This window comes from Sphaeramia orbicularis, chromosome 7 (genome assembly GCF_902148855.1).
Source record: "Sphaeramia orbicularis chromosome 7, fSphaOr1.1, whole genome shotgun sequence".
Classification (NCBI taxonomy): domain Eukaryota; kingdom Metazoa; phylum Chordata; class Actinopteri; order Kurtiformes; family Apogonidae; genus Sphaeramia; species Sphaeramia orbicularis.
This window is the reverse complement of record NC_043963.1, coordinates 20867054-20883774: the sequence shown is the minus strand read 5'-3', so window position 1 is coordinate 20883774 and position 16721 is coordinate 20867054. Positions and strand designations below refer to the sequence as shown.

Sequence of the window (16721 nt, the reverse complement as noted above, 5' to 3'; positions counted from 1 at the left end):
AATGGATTTATTAATTATTAATCCTCAGTAATTTTCTTAGACAAGACTCATGAGGGCACTTCAACCCCTTTTAAATGGCCCCTAACACTTGATGCATTTATTTTTTATTACAGAGCATCCATTCTTCACTGTCTTGTAAAGATGGATAATGTAGTCAAAAATTTTGTGACAATTGAAGAATATTTGGTTTTACACTAATTTTTGTGGTTGGAATGTAATTGGGTAAAAATTCAAAGCTGTAACAAAATCTTTTCACCATCATTGTAAAATTAAAAAGTGAAATGTGTTTTATTTGACAAAATAGGCTTTATTTGTCACATACACAGTTATACATAGTATAATGTTTTTGAAATGTACCTGCAGCTGGTAGTAAAATAGAAAAAAAGAGAAAGATTACACTTGCAGCACACGAAATTAAAAAAAAAACATAAATGCATATCTAAAACACGTAAACTTAAAGGGGTAACTTTAGTATGTATGAACATTTTACAGTACTGAACAATTTCACAATGTAAACAAACCATAAAGGCATATAGTGACAAAGATGAAGGAAAATTCTGATATAATCCAACAATTATAACACTGTATAATATAAAATTGCATCATGATAATTACCATTACTCTAATTCACAGCCCCAGCCTCACTTTATCATATAGTTTTAGAAATGTGTCTTTTATTTATTTATTTTTTTAATGGAAATGTATTTAGATAGGCAATATTTTGCAATAAATGTTTTTCACATATTTGACTTTATAGGCCTAGCCCCTGTTCTGAATTATTTTAAAGATTTAAAAAAAAGTAGAAATATATATATGTAAAAATGTCACCTTAAAGGGGTAAGGTGTAGTATGTAGAGACAATTCACAATTTACAGTATTGACTAATTTGACAATGTAAACAAACCTTAAAGGAATACCGTGACAACTTTCATTATCACTTGATGATGATATTACTAAAAATTATAACACTATATGATATAAATCTGTATCATGGTAATTTATAGTATTTCAAATTCACAGCCCCTTACAGTATCACAGTTAGAGAATTTGTTTTTTGGATTGAGAAAAAAAAAGATCAAATGTTTAACTAATAGCTTCTGTTCTGAATGATTTTAACACAGATATCTTTGGGGCTTTCAATGCTCTTCGGACAAATAAATCATCAAATGCAATAGCTGTGATTTCGGCTCATTCTAGGTTCCATTTTTCATTATTTATTGATACAGTAAATAACTGAGATTTACTGTGTGGATGGAAAACTGCCAACACGTGAAGTCTCGTTCAGGGCGCGCTCCACAGACCTGTAAATCTCGAGATATTTACGCGTGCCATCAGCAGCCAGCAACGCAGCAACCACAAACCGCTCCGATAGGAAAGATGGCGAGGATGATATGCGGAGCCACCTGGGTTACATGAAGGCAGAAGGTAAATCTCGCCGCTTCGTTTTAGCACCAGACAGAGAGCGAACGGGGAAACGCACGTCTTTACGGGACACTCCGGTCCGCGGGTGTGTGTGACCGTGTGTGGGACGGCGGATGTAGCAGCAGTCGGAATGAGAGGTCGAGAACCGCCAATTCTAGCTAGCTGTCAGCTAGCTTGTTAACACTGTGGGCTAGCTGACGTCCAAGGCAGGCTGCAGGTGAATACCAAATGTCTGCTGTGCAAGAACAGCAGCCAGGCTTTGCTGACGCTCATGTGTTATCAGTTGCTTTTACGTCAGTACTGTTTTAATGGCTTCACCATAGTAGCCACCGTGAACTAGCTTTATATTAGATGCTGCCCAGGTTAGCCTGTTAGCCTCATCTTAATTATAGTGATACGATCTGAATAAAAAATGATACTAGTCGTTTAATGATGCTCTGTTGACTAGTAGTTCATGTGTCTCGGCGTTGAGGCCGGTTGGTCCTGTCCTGCAGCTAATGGTACATGATTTTTTATTCTCCAGGTACTGGTTTTGCACTGGAGACCATCCTCAAGGACAGGAAGCCTGTGAGAAGTAGCCTTCATCATTTTCTGGGGATTGTTGTCGCCTCTGATTTTCTCTCCTTCTCGTTTTGGCATTTCTTCACTTCTGTCCTGATTAGATATGTGCCACCAAATGCGTCAGAAAACCTGGATGCTCTCTGTAGCAGGCATTTATTTATCCAGAAGAACGGGGGCTGTGGGATGAGGTAGTAGTTTGTATAGTTTTAGGATCACACCAGATCTGGGAGATAACTATACAGCCTACTGTCTTTCTCACGGCAACCAAACCATCACCTACATTACTGAGACTGCCAGCCTATAACCATCTTGCCTTCTGTTGCCACGGTGACTGAAGTCTCTGTTGCCATTGGTGACCAACAGTGCTTAAAAATTATATTAAGCGCTAAAAAGACATTGGATCCATTCCACTGACCGTAGTCTGTATCTGTGTGTAACTGTACGCTGTTCCTGGTTAGTAACAAGTTGGAAATCCTCTCAGCTTTTAAACAGAGCATTATTTAATAATTACACATTAACACAAGACCTCCTGCAGCACTGACCTGACGCATGCTGCAATCATTCAATTCATTTACGCCCATTTTCTTCACCACAGATACCCTGTTACATTCAAGTACAAATTACACACTTAGAAACATACAGTTACAGTAATTGTCTAATATCCATTTATCCAATATCCCATGCTCATTTATAAATACATCAAATGGATTTCAGCATTAAAGCCCAAACTGTTCCAGAATGTATGAAATTTGGTTCCTGCGTAGACGGCAGATCTATGACCAATCTGTTGTGTTTTCATGGTTTGCTGCGACAGATGTGTTTGTAGCTTTGTTGTGGTGAGGTAGTAAGTTGTGTTGTTGTGGGGTGTGGGATATTGCAGCCCCTATTTTGGAGATGCAACTATACAACTTACTGCCTTCCACAATATGGCAGAAAAATGTCTTTTGTTCCAGCTCAAAGGGTGTGTAAATTTTTCTCCCTCTTACATTGTACACACTTTTACTTTGCAAGAAAATGAGTAAGTACATGAATGGATAGAGTATTCAGATTGTATGTTTCTTTTGTTTGTTTTTTAAATGAACAGTATGATAAATAAAATGTATGTGCATATTAAGTGAATAGATGTTTTTGCTTTTTGTTAAATTAACTGACTCGTGTCAAGTCAAACCTATTAATTTCCCTACACAGTTCCATTAATTTAGTTAATTCACAAATAAACTACTGTGACAAAGATATACAAGAGGCGTTGGAAATGGGTTTTCCTGTTAAAATCTCCTAGTGGTTGAATGTAGTAACTCAGACACCAAGTGACTGATATTAAAATACAGTTACTTACAAATCCAGGTTTAAAGAATAGCATTTTCAATGTACAGGGCATTTAAAGCTAGCAAAAAGAAAAGATCCAAAGCTAAACCTAAAATCTACACCCAATTACAATCTTAACTTACTAAATGGTTAATATATGTATTTTGATGTATGACTCAGGCTATTAGATAAACAAATACAATGCAATATACACAATGTAAATGAACATAATTGTCACTCATTCTGTAGATTTATCGAATTAATGTGCACCTCCAAAACTATTAACATGTAAGGCCAACCCGATAGCATCAGTATCGCCTGAGCTGACCTTGGTGAGCTACTGTGATTGGCATCCTGTATGTAGTCTGCATATTACACACATATGTACGTAAACGCCACATTGGTCGCTTCTGGCCGTTGCTGTGATACGTCAAGGTCTCCGCCATATTGGACCGGGCAGGACTGTCCTGTCAATGGCAATAAACTGGGTTTAGCTGTTTTTCCAGATCGAAAATACTACAACGTAAATGTTTCACAGTCAAGATTTTAAGGTAAAGTTTTTATTCCCCTCGTATTGTAAATTTAGGATTACAAACTCGCAAACCGTGGTATGTGGAGGTTGTAATATTCCCCGTTTACTTGTATGTGTTTTCGGGCTGGTTTTGACCGGTCCAATATGGCGTCCACGTTGGCGTATGATCCAGTGGCCAATACTGCATCTACGGGAGGGGGCGTTCCCAAAAACCTCTGTCTATTGGTTAAAATAGACCCTAGGTGGGAGGGACTAAAGTGAATTTCCGCTGTGTGACCTGCAACCACGCTGTGACCAAAGAGAAGTTAATACGAAGACCTCTCACACCGTGTAATATCTAAGACCTCATCGTGACACTCATTTCTACATCATTCTTACCTGTTTATTTCCTGAAATCAACAAGTTACTCTTTGAGAAATAATGTCATATGTTAGAGGTGGATGTTCACTGTGATGATACTGGTGAATATTAGGGAAGTGCATTAAGGTGGGCTGGACTGTAAGCATAGAGGGCGTGGCTAATATGTAGTGGAATACATGCATTCTGTACAAATTCAAAAATACAGGGACTTTTTTATGAAATTTCCCTCTAAAAAAAAAAAAAAAGTGTTTGTTTCAGAATTTATGTTGTCAAAATGTGTAGGTACATTCTTATCTGTTATTTCGATGGCGTTGGCTAAATTAAAAGAAATGCAATTTGCCAGATGGGTCCAAAAATAAAACAGTATAAGGATAGTAACACAATAGGTGAAGAAGTTATTCAAATTTTTCATTACAAAATGTGCATGTATTTTCAATATATAAATATTTAGAACAGGGGTGTCAAACATACAGTCCATGGGTCAATACCGGACCGCCAAAGGGTTCAGTTCAACCGATGGGAAGAGTTCATGAAAAGTTGTTTTTTGTTTGTTTGTTTTTTTTTAAATCTTGATATCTTCAATTTACACAGAAGATATCAAGGTTGTCACACTCATTTTACTTCAGGGGCCTCATACATACCAATTCAATCTCAAATAACCCATAAAAATCCACATTTTTCTTTTTGTTTTTGTTTAAAAATAAATAAATAAGAAATTAAATAAATAAATAAATAATAATAATAATAATCATAATCATAATCATAATTAAATTACATGATAATGTTTACATTTACAAACTATCTTTTTGAGGGAAAAGGGAATAACAAATTCAATTTTAACAATATTATGCCTTTTTCTGAATGTTTTGTGCTTTTCGTAGATTCACCATGATCTGTAAGTTGTAGTGCACATGTATAAACAATATGAGGCATAATATTGTTAAAGTTTCACTTTTTATTGGAAATTTCATGTTGTTCAGTTTCAGGTGTTCACGTATTTTAAAGGATTGTTTGTACATGCAAACATTTTCATAATGTCATTTTACTTCTTTCACTCTAAAACATTGACAAAAGTTTAGAGTTCACATTATTTATAGGTTAGTATGTAATTATTTTACTGGTCTGGCTCACTTGAGATCATAATATTCTGTATGTGGCCCCTGAACTAGAATGATTTTGACTCACCCGATTTAGAACAATATAGGTTGGTTGGATAAATGTAACACGAGTGAGTCCTCTGTTACATATACGATCTTGAATGTGACGTCACGGCTGCGCGTCTGCATCAACATGGCGAACATTCGATGTGTCAAGGTGAGGAAATTACACCAAATAACCTGTCCCTGCTCCAAACAGAGCCTCATGTGTGTTTCAGACTGATAGAGGAGGGTACAGGGACTTGACGGCAGCTCATGTTGGGGTAGTTAGGGCTGTTTTCATCCCGGTGGGTTGTTTTTGTGTGTAGTTCAGAAGTTTCATTGTGTAGCTAGCATTACAAAAGCTGTGTAGTCCGCATCACACTGCGCCCTCAGCACCAGAGTTGGATAAAGATGGACACTGACAGTGGACGAGGAAAGAGGAGGTGACTTTGGTCCACCTGACTTCAGCTCTGGGGCTAAGCTCTGTAGTGTGAAGCTATGTTAGAGGTTTAAGAAAAACAGAGGCAGTTTAAGTTTCTTGTTAAAATGCACCTGCTTTTCTGGATAAATTACAGACTTATTACTTACACACAACTGGTTGATTTTGTGCACAGAGCAGATTTTTATTCATGCAATGTATTAGTTTCTTTGTGTTTCTTATGCACTGCCCAGACAATAGTTGCTATCCTTTCATTGGATAATTACTGCAGTGATTAATATGTTTACAACTGCTTCTCATTTATTAAACCAGGGAGTGTCAGACTCATTTTATTCCAGGGGCTACATACACCCCAGTTTGATCTCAAGCAGGCCAGACCTGTAAATAATAGCATAATAATTTGTATGTAATAACTTAAAGGTTTCTCTTTGTAAAACAGTAAATATATTGTATTATAATAATTTTATCCTTTCAGCCCTCTTATTTACGCCAGCACATTAGAACTTTCAGATCACTGTGGATCTACAACGGCAGCAAACATTTATTATTTACTTAACTTTTGTTCAACTAGATAAGACCCACTGAGATCAAGATTTCATTTGCAAGAGCGATCTAGCTAAGAGGTCAACAGCACTCATCATATTGGACTGGTTTAGCTTAAAAAAATAGCTAAACCAGTCCAGTTGAACTGAGAAGAACTATGAAGAAGAATGATGACCTGGGCATGATAACCCACACAGACATATAACTGGATCATTGTTGAACTGAATTCTCTATGTCAAACTGTCAATAAATCAATGAACTGTAAACTCATAGTAATTAATCAAATGTGGAGCTGCAGTTTAACCTTAAAAATGTCAGTTTCTAGTTGAGAATCCTAATATCAGCTATTAACCACTGATCCTGTTGTGTCGATGTTGATTATCTGCTGTTTGAACCACTGTCCTGTCTTGTTTTATGTGTGTAGTGTGTGTGTGTGTGTGTGTTGTGCAGGGTATGGTGGGCCTGGTGACGGGTGGTGCGTCTGGACTGGGCCGGGCTACGGTGGAGCGTCTGGTGCAGAACGGAGCATCTGCTGTGATCCTGGACCTCCCCTCGTCTGACGGACCAGCGCTGGCGGCCAGTCTGGGGGAGCGCTGTGCCTTCGCTCCTGCAGATGTAAGTTCAAAACCTCCTGCACAGAGGGTTCATGTATTTATTTTGGATCCCCATTAGTTATTACCATGGTTACAGCTATTCCTCCTGAGGTCCACACAAAAACAAGCCAGATCACACCTTTTTGAAAACTAACAACAAATGGGGGCAAACATAAGTGCAATATTTAGTTCATACACCAATTAATATCACAAAAACAATTTAGTAACATCAACACAAGGTTAGCAACAACAACTTCATTAGAATACCTAATTGATACTTACCAAGTTGTGCTTTATGATTTATCATGGATAGTAGTCATCTCACTCATCACTGTGAACTGTACACTAAAGCTGAGTGGTCTTCATTGAGTTCCTGAAGGTTCACCTACTGGTTGTCCCTGATCTATAAGGCTCTTCTTGGGTTGGTTCCGTCATATTTATCTTCTCTTCTTCAGAGAACCAATAGCCTTATTTATCCCCTGAATGTTCTTAGGGCTCAGACTGAAATGGGATGTGAGCCTTCAGTTTTGCTGCCCCCTCTGCCTGGAATACTCTTCAATCAGAACTAAAAATACCAGAACTCATCTCGCTACAAGCTTTTCATACTATTTTACTGACTAGACAGTGAAAATCCTTTGGACAGTGCCTTTATTTTGAATTTGTTTGATAATAATAATAATAATAATAACTTTATTTGTATAGCAACTTTAAAAACAAAGTTTACAAAGTGCTTCGACAGAGGGCACAACAGCAGGATACACGAAGCAAGTAAAAATACTAAAACAGAAGCAACACAATTAGAGAGATGTATGAACAAATTAATAATCAAACAGGATCAAATTTAAAAATTAAAATTACAAATTAAAAGTTAAAAAGGGACAGACATCACATAATAGCAAGTCTAGAAAAATGTGTTTTAAGAAGTGATTTAAAAGATGTCACTGATTCCGCAAGCCTTATCTCCTCGGGCAGGCCGTTCCAAAGTCGAAGGGCCCTGATGGAAAATGCCCGGTTTGCTGACCTTCACCAGATCTTGAACTGAAAAAAAAATGTTTGTGACCTAAACTACACTGCACTTTATAAATGTTGTCAAACTGTTGTTATTATTTTATGTCATTCCTAAATTACCTATTTTTCATCATGGTATGGGCTGCTTGACCTCTTGGCCAGGTCGCCCTTATACAAGCGATATCGATCTGAATGGGATTTTATCTGGTTAAATAAAATACTAGGTCACAGTGTTTACTCAATAAGATCAATTTGTTATTGAATTCTAGCATCATGATATGGTTCATTTTTACCCTCAGCCCTCACCACAGGGTATTGTTATCAGTTCGTCGTCCATCTGTCTGCCCGCTCGCCCGTCCGTTTGACCATCCGAGGGTTTTCAAGTGCAGGCGCATTATGTTTGATAAATATGACACAATAATGTACATCGTAGAACGACACACTGACTGTCATAAATAGGTTACATGAAATACCATTTTCATTACACATACTTCACAAATAAAAGGTTTTTCCTCACATTTATTTTCATTTAAGCCTCATGCAACAATTTTAATTCTTGAAAAATATGTCCATGTGACAGAAGAGCGCCTCTTTTATACATAAGCTCCTTGTGTTCTTTCTTTTTCTGGTAGGTCTGAGTCCTTCCATTGTTCTGATTTACCCTGTCGTAGGTCACATTCATTCTCGGGTGTGTTTATTTTTGTTCCGTTCATGCAGATTTTTCCTGCCTCCATCTGTACTGTGCAATAAGACAACAACACTTTGCCCAAAAGAACAAGAATAAGCTTTGGAAACAGTCACTTGACCACCTGTGACATCAATCAGGAGAATAAATGACTGATTAATTGACAACGACAATGTGACGTGTAGCAGCTCATCAGAATCAATGAATGATATAAATGTTGTGATGTGATATATACCATTATTTCACACAGGCAGCATCTTAAAGGTTTGTTGCACCTCCCAGCATTAAAACTCGTGTAGTGACATACAATACAAATACAAAATTTCAGCTTCCAGTGTGGTTCTGTGTACACTAATGTCCACTGCTCCTCATTCTCTTATGCTTATTATAATTTTTAACTATCAAGAATCATAAATCATTCATCACCTATAGCAACACAGCCAAGAGAAAAATGGACCAGTTTTGATAATTTTTGATAAAAAAAAAATGCAATACACTGTCAGATCAGTAGATGGCGCTCATACATCAAGCAGCATTTGGTGGGGACAATTGAACAATTTAAAGGTGAAGTTACAGGAAGATTGTTGCTTTATTAATAGATTATGAATGAATGAATGTTTGTTTGTTTGTTTTATTTCAGACACATAAAAAACACAATACAAACACAAATAATAGCAAATGCCTCAAACAAAGATTCACCAGAAATGCAAAACAAATAAAGAATTTTGTATTATTATACAATAAAATACTCAGCACAATTTAAGTGTTATTTATACTTATTTGATCCCACCACTTTTCCCTAAACCATATATAACAAATATCTCAGCCTCCTGACATTACTCTAAACTACAGTAATATAATCATCAGCCCACTAAAACCATCATAATCCCATCAGAAGAAGTGAAAAACAAAACGGAACAAAAAAAGAAATGTATTCTTACTTAAGCTGGAATACATATAGTGGTAAAATATGTATTCTGGTCCTTTATTTAACTTAAAGTAGAATTGTCACAGTGTGGAAATACTCCTTTTAATTAAAAGCCCTGAATTCAAAATGTCAAGTAAAAGTGAAGAAGTGTTATTGTTGAGATGTACTTTAAAGCAGTTGTATTATTTAATTATTAACTGAATATTTTAGACCAGCTTTTCCCAAATGAAGGGCCCAAATTGGTTGCAGACCTGTTTTTATTGCATCACCCTATATATGTGAAATTATTAGGATAGATGAAATAATTTCCACAAATGATAAGGGTGTTCTCTGGAAGACTTGATGCCCTCAAAGCCAAATGAACTGCAATGGTAAAAGATGGAACTGCATGAAAATCATATAAAATGAGGCTTAATACTATTTTGACCACAGAAAAGTTATTTATTATTGATGTCTTTTTCTATTCATGATTGATGTTCCAACAGGAAAGTGTGTTTGTGTGAATATAGAAATGTGTGTATATATATATATATATATATATATATATATATATATATATATATATATATATATATATATATATATATATATATATATATATATATGTTGAATGTAGAAAACTGGTCGTTGGTTGTAGGTAACATCCGAGGCAGACGTCCAGTCAGCTGTGGCCTTGGCCAGAGAGAAGTTCGGGAGACTGGACCTCGCCGTTAATTGCGCTGGAATCGCTGTCGCCGTCAAAACCTATAACTTTAAGAAGGATCAACCTCACAGCCTGGAGGACTTCCAGCGCGTTATCAATGTAAGACATACAAACACAAACAGTAGGAAAACACCTGCCATTTGCAGCTCAGCAGACTAGTTTGTTTGTTTGATGTGTTTTGTTTTCCAGGTGAACATCGCAGGAACCTTCAATGTGATCCGCCTGGCGGTGGGTGAGATGGGGAAGAATGAGCCTGATGTAGACGGACACAGAGGATGCATCATAAATACAGCCAGTGTGGCAGCCTTCGATGGGCAGGTAATTAGAAAAACACACCTTTAACAAAAAGCTGTAATGTGTAACAACCTTTTATTTAATGTAGGAGTACACTGAGGTTAAATCCTCATACAATAACTGAGGATACACAGAAAACAGAGGTGATAAGAGATGTAAGGAGTTATATCACGAAAACAGGGCAACAATAGTGATAAGAGCAGTACAATAAAATTCAATAAAACAACAGAACCATTATGAAGACGGTCCAAATACGCATATATAGCAACTGAAATAGAAACAGCAGCGTTTTAAAAAAAAAAAAAAAAAAAAAGGAAAAAAAGGTTATGCATTTTAACAGTCAAGTTGTTTTGTTTTTTTTTTAACTTTTTAGTTTAACATTTTTAAAACACTTTTACAGCACAGTAGCAACAATAACAGAGCACAAAACAACGGGGGGTGGGCGGGGGTGGGGATGGTATTCCATATGCACTCATCTGCTTTTCCGCATCAGATCTGGTAACAAGAAGTTGTGTCCCTGAATGTGGTCCATTTTGCCCATCTTCGATTAAAAGTTCCCACCTTAATCCTCAGATGAAATGTTAATTTCTCCATGGTATATATTTCCTCTATAATGTGCAGCCATAGCTGTGGTCATAAAGGGTCATATTTTTACCAGTTCTGTGTAACAACCTTTTTGCAGGCGAGAATTAATATTTAAAATAGGTAAATGTCTTCTCTTTTAATTACATCATCAGGTATCAGACCCAGGTAGATGGTTGGGGGGTCCATTGGAATTGTATAATTTAAAATTACCTCCATTGTCTGAACAACACTGTTTTAAAACATTTGCATTTTTGCACATGTCCAAAGGATACATGAGTGGTTGGCATTCATGTGGCCACACCCTCTCCAGCATTATTGCTGTTTTCCTAATTGTTTGCTTTTTATGTTTGGTGTAATAAAAAAACAAATGAGGTTTTTTCCAGCCAAATTCTCACCAACCTTTAGAGCTGGTAGATGTTTGCAGTGTTTTACACATAGAATGCCACTCACTTTCAGACAGAATAAGATTCAGTTCTGATTCCCATTTTGATTTAACATAAAACGAATGCACATCATTGCATATTTGTAAAACCTGATATAATTTAGACACAATCTTAGTGGGTGTTTTTTTGTGTGCTCCTGTGAACACCTTATTGAGCCGCATTATGTAATAAATTCCCAGCTCCAGTGGTGTGGCAATAAGACTTAAGGAGCTGTTTAGCAAAAATTCCAAACGGATTATGGCATGGCTGTTAATCCAGCATACTAGTTATGGACAATTTAAAATTAAAGATGTCTTTTGAAAATAGTCATTTAGACACGTGTTTGGCACTGATTAGTGTGTTTTTATCGGCAAAATACATTTTAGTTACAAGTTAGCCACCAAAGGTGTGTGACGGTTTAGCTCTTTTTTCATATGCAAAAATGTTGTTTATATTGTTAAAGACACTTTCCCGTGTATTTTTTTTTTTCAGCTGCCATAGAGACTTTATATTGATCGAACTATATTCAGCAAAATACATTTTAGTTGCAAGTTAGCCACCAAAGGTCTGACTGTTGAGCTCTTTTTTATATCCAGAAATGCTGTTTACATTGTTAAAGACACTTACCTGAGTTGTTTTTTTTTTTTTCAACTGGCATAGACACCTTATATTGATCAAAGTATTTTAATTTGCCCTACAAAGGTTCTGTTTAGAAATAAAGCCATTTATTGTTCAACATCAGCATTTTCTACTTGTGTGTGCATGTTGGGGGTGTGTGTACTATTGCGAATGTAATGGTAATAGGTAGGCTATCATTACCACTACTACAACTACTAATCTGCAGGGCTACTTCAATTAAGAGGGGAAAAAAATCTACTTGAGTGTTGTTATTACGTAATGAACCATGTTATTACAGTTTCGTGAAAATAAAAACGTGTCAAGTGCATTTTGTAATAAATTTCTCAAATTGTAATAACTTACTACATAATGCGAAAAAATTTACTACATAATGCATTGAGGTAGTTTATTACAAAATGCGTCAGTTTATTACATAATGCAGCTTTATTACAAGATGACGTGACATTCTTATTACATTTTGAACTTTTATTACATAATGGGAATTTATTACATAATGTGGCTCAACAGACCTTAATCACTTTGCTGCCCTCTGATAAGTTACTCTTAATCTCTCTGTCAAAAAACTATAAATGTATAACACTAAAGTTTTAATTGCCCTAGAATTACAAACAACACAATCTTAAGACTTTTCTGTTTATTTCCTTTGTCTCAACATCTCATAATGCACTTTATAAGATAAGATAAGGTTTATTTGTCGCATGCACAGTTATACATAGTACAATGCACAATGAAATGCATGTTTGTATCAGCAGCCAAGAGCAAAATAGAAAAAGACATGACGCACACACAATTTTAAAAACGTCTAACCATCTCATTTGTCTACATCCATACAAACACCTGTTGACTATTTTCTGTTCAAATGCATAAGGGGTGGAATTTCCTGCAAAAATCCAAAGAGTCTGCCTCCATTCTAAACAGGAAACAGTGTTTAACAGCAGCTTCCGTTATCTTAGGAAATGAGTCAGTTAATATCAACAAACAACTCCCAGCACAACACAAAGAAGCTGCTCACACTGTTCAGGCAACAACCACCAGTGTTACCTCAAACACACTTTATACGTTCATATAAAATATTTCAACAAACTCATCAGTCATTCTGTTAATCAGCTCTTTTTTCTCTCTCTCTCTCTGTGTTTTTTTCCTACTATAGGTCGGCCAAGCAGCTTATTCAGCCTCTAAAGGTGGAATTGTTGGAATGACCCTCCCCATTGCAAGAGACCTGGCACCCATGGGCATTAGGGTTGTCACGATCGCACCAGGTTAGTGTGTATGGAATCATGCACAGTGAAATGGTCATTATTATAAAACAGAACTCCTTCAGGGTGGTGAAGAGCCTGCTGTGTCCTGTATCAACCTGACAGGGATTATTTTATAATAATGACCAGGACGCTGTGCATTATTAATATGTTCTATTTGCTGAATATATCAATAATTTAACAAAAGTATGATTTGAAATAAATGTTATTGCTTCTGCTGGGTAAAATAATCTCCATGAGTCTTTGGTTCTGTTATTAGTACCAACATATGCTAATGCTAATTGCTAATGCTAGATACTGTGTGTGTATTACGATGGGTAAAATGCAGAGACTAGGTTTCCATACAGGGATAATAAAGTGAAACCTTAACCTGAACAGTCTGGTATACAGAAATAACTAAGCCTTCAGTGACCAATCAGAATCAACAATTCAGGAAAAGATGTAACTAGAAAAGCACTCGGAGAGCGCAGACCTCCACCAAGGCAGATCAGTGCCCCCCCCCCCCCCCCCCCCCGTTCACCACCAAAATTTAATCATTTGTTCCTTGTGCCAGTATCAACATTTCCTGAAATTTTCATCCAAATCCGTCCATAACTTTTTGAGTTATCTTGCACACGGACAGACAGACAAACAAACAAACCAACGCCAGCAAAAACATAACCTCCTTGGCGGAGGTAATAAGTATAATTAAACAATAATGGGCAGAAATTAAAGGATCAGTGTGTAATCTTCAGTAACATTTAATGGTGAAGGTACAGATTATAACCAACTGAATACCATTCACTGTCACCTATGTCGGCAGCAAAAATCATGAAAAAACCTTGTTGCATCTATTGTAACAGGCAGTGCGGGGGTGTAGTGGTTAGCACCTTTGCTTCACAGCAAGGGGTGTTGAGTGCACCTGCATTGAGAGGTTTCTTCTGGTTTCCCCCACCATTAAAAATATATATATGTAGGTTCATTCTCCTGTCAGTCATGACCACAGAACTGATGAAGATCTGGAGTTGGTCCCCAGGCGCCTTCAATGGTAGCTCATACCTCTTAATGTGCTAATGCTAATGCTACATGCTGTGTTTCTATTAGGATGGATAAAATGCAGAGACAAATTTCCCTGTGGGGATAGCAAAGCTAGTTCACCTGTAGTTAACGTTTAACCCTTAGTTTTGTCCAACCTAGGATTTTTAGTTAAGGGTATATTGATTCTATCAACATACTAATCCACTTTAATGAATGCCATGAAGGGGAAAGGCAAGAGGAGGGTAGAGGACGTCTGCTGTGAGCTGTTGTAGACACATAAGCAGTACGACTTGCTGTCTTTGTAGATGTAAATCTCACTTTATAAGGACGCAAAACTGTAACGGTTATTATGATGACATTACATGCTTTTGAAGATATACTGACATTGTGATTTTTATGTTCCTTTGTTCATTCATTTTCCAAAATCTTTATTCTTCTGGAGGCTCACAGGGATGCTGGAGCCTAAGCATTGGTAGCAGCGAGGTGCCAGTGCTAACTGCTGCTAGATTATTATATTTTATGTCTGGGATAAGATTCTAGAACTCCACCTAAGATCTTACACACTGGACCAGTAAATATAGACTAAAAAGAACCAGTTTCCTGGTGAAATACATCTCAGCTGACTCTCTTCAGTACTTTTTTCCACCAACATTCCCTGGAACTTTTTTTATCAGGAATTTATTTACCTGGGTGAAAGTATTCCAGGTAATCAGTTGGCGTTTCCACCACATCTCAAAGTTCTGGGAAATTAATTCAAATAAGACTTGGTTGTTTCAAGTCGCCAACTCCAAGTCCTGCTGAATTTCTTTTCAGCGTATTCAGCAAATACATTCGATGAGGTCCAGACTTATTATTCAGAATGTATTCAGATGGACAGACAGATTATGGCATTGCACTTGTAGGAGCAAGATGAATACACTGAAAAGAGCCCCTTCCCTCAAGAATTCTGGGGAGTCTGAAAAGTCCTACCCCCTTACAAGGAACACTTTTCAGGGTAGGTTCATGGTAAAAATCCTTTGGTGTAAAAGGGGCTTTTGAAACCTTAGATGACAGATTTCAACACTGACAAATATGACGGTCCTCTTCCAGGTCTGTTCTCTACTCCTCTCCTGGCCGGTCTTCCAGAGAAGGTGCGATCCTTTCTGGCCCGTCAGGTGCCCTTCCCCTCCCGTCTGGGAGACCCTGCTGAGTTTGCCCACTTAGTGACATCAGTGGCTGAGAACCCCATGATCAACGGCGAGGTGATAAGACTGGATGGAGCCATCCGCATGCAGCCATGAGACCGATGACCTGTGTGTGTGTATATATGTGTGTTTGGTCACAGACAAATAATTAAATCAACAACTGACTCAAACTGCACGAAAGCAGTGAATGTTGATGTGTGTCTGGGAGTGTGTCTGTGATACTGCCTGATGCGTTTTTGTTTCTGACAGCTGCATATGATAAATATGTTACTATGGATCACCAACACCACTATCAGTTCTATTTGTTAGTGTAACAGAGAATGTGTGGAAAAATGTGAATCATTTAAAGCATTGCAGTTCTTTATTCACTCCACTTTGGTTGTTTTGTAAGTGAATCTAGATTATAATAAAACCTCAGATGATTCAGTTATCTATTAAAGGGGTTTGTGTGTTTATGTTTTCTGGTTATTGCTGTGAATATAAAGGAGATGTCAAATGAAATGTACGTACTTCCTAGTGGGACAAAAATTTTATACAATATTCGTTTATCTCCCACAAATTAATTCCATCCCCGCTCCCAGGCTCAGAAAAAGCCAGTCCAATGATAACCACTGAGATGCCCCCACCAGTGGACAACATTAACACTGGTGTTTGCTGCCGCATTGACTTCGGCTTTTATAGGAAGTGCAGAAACCCCCAAACCAGGGATCTCAGCTGTTATCATGGCCATTTGTTAAACACAGAACATTATGGCATTTGCCTACCAGACATCCTCTGGAAAAACTATTAATCTAAAATAAAAAGATTAGAAAATATGAAGAATCTGATGAGAAAAGATTGACTCGTGTACTTTGGAAGCAATTTGTTAATTTTACACATGTGGCTTATATACTTAATTCAAAGACAGTTCTGTCTGTTCATCACTGATCAAACACTGAAAATTTGCAGTTTGTAAAGCAATCAGTAAAGATTACTCTTTAATTGTGTGGTGTTCAGAGACATGTTTAGGTATCTTTTCACCAAGAGCAGTGTTTGGTCAGACTAAATTATTAGTGAAACGGAAAAGAAAAAATACATTCACACAATTGTCACTATATTCCCAGAGG

The 16721-nt window shown here is 37.1% G+C and overlaps 1 protein-coding gene across 1 annotated transcript; it reads left to right on the top strand.

Annotated features, from left to right (window-relative positions):
* The first annotated feature begins 5423 nt into the window (after positions 1-5423).
* hsd17b10 (hydroxysteroid (17-beta) dehydrogenase 10) lies at positions 5424-16057 on the top strand. Its single transcript, XM_030139817.1, has 6 exons — positions 5424-5494; positions 6752-6916; positions 10153-10317; positions 10408-10536; positions 13309-13417; positions 15521-16057. The coding sequence occupies exons 1-6, from the start codon at positions 5471-5473 to the stop codon at positions 15709-15711; spliced, it is 783 nt and encodes a 260-aa protein (XP_029995677.1). The 5' UTR covers positions 5424-5470; the 3' UTR covers positions 15712-16057.
* The last annotated feature ends 664 nt before the right edge of the window (positions 16058-16721 follow it).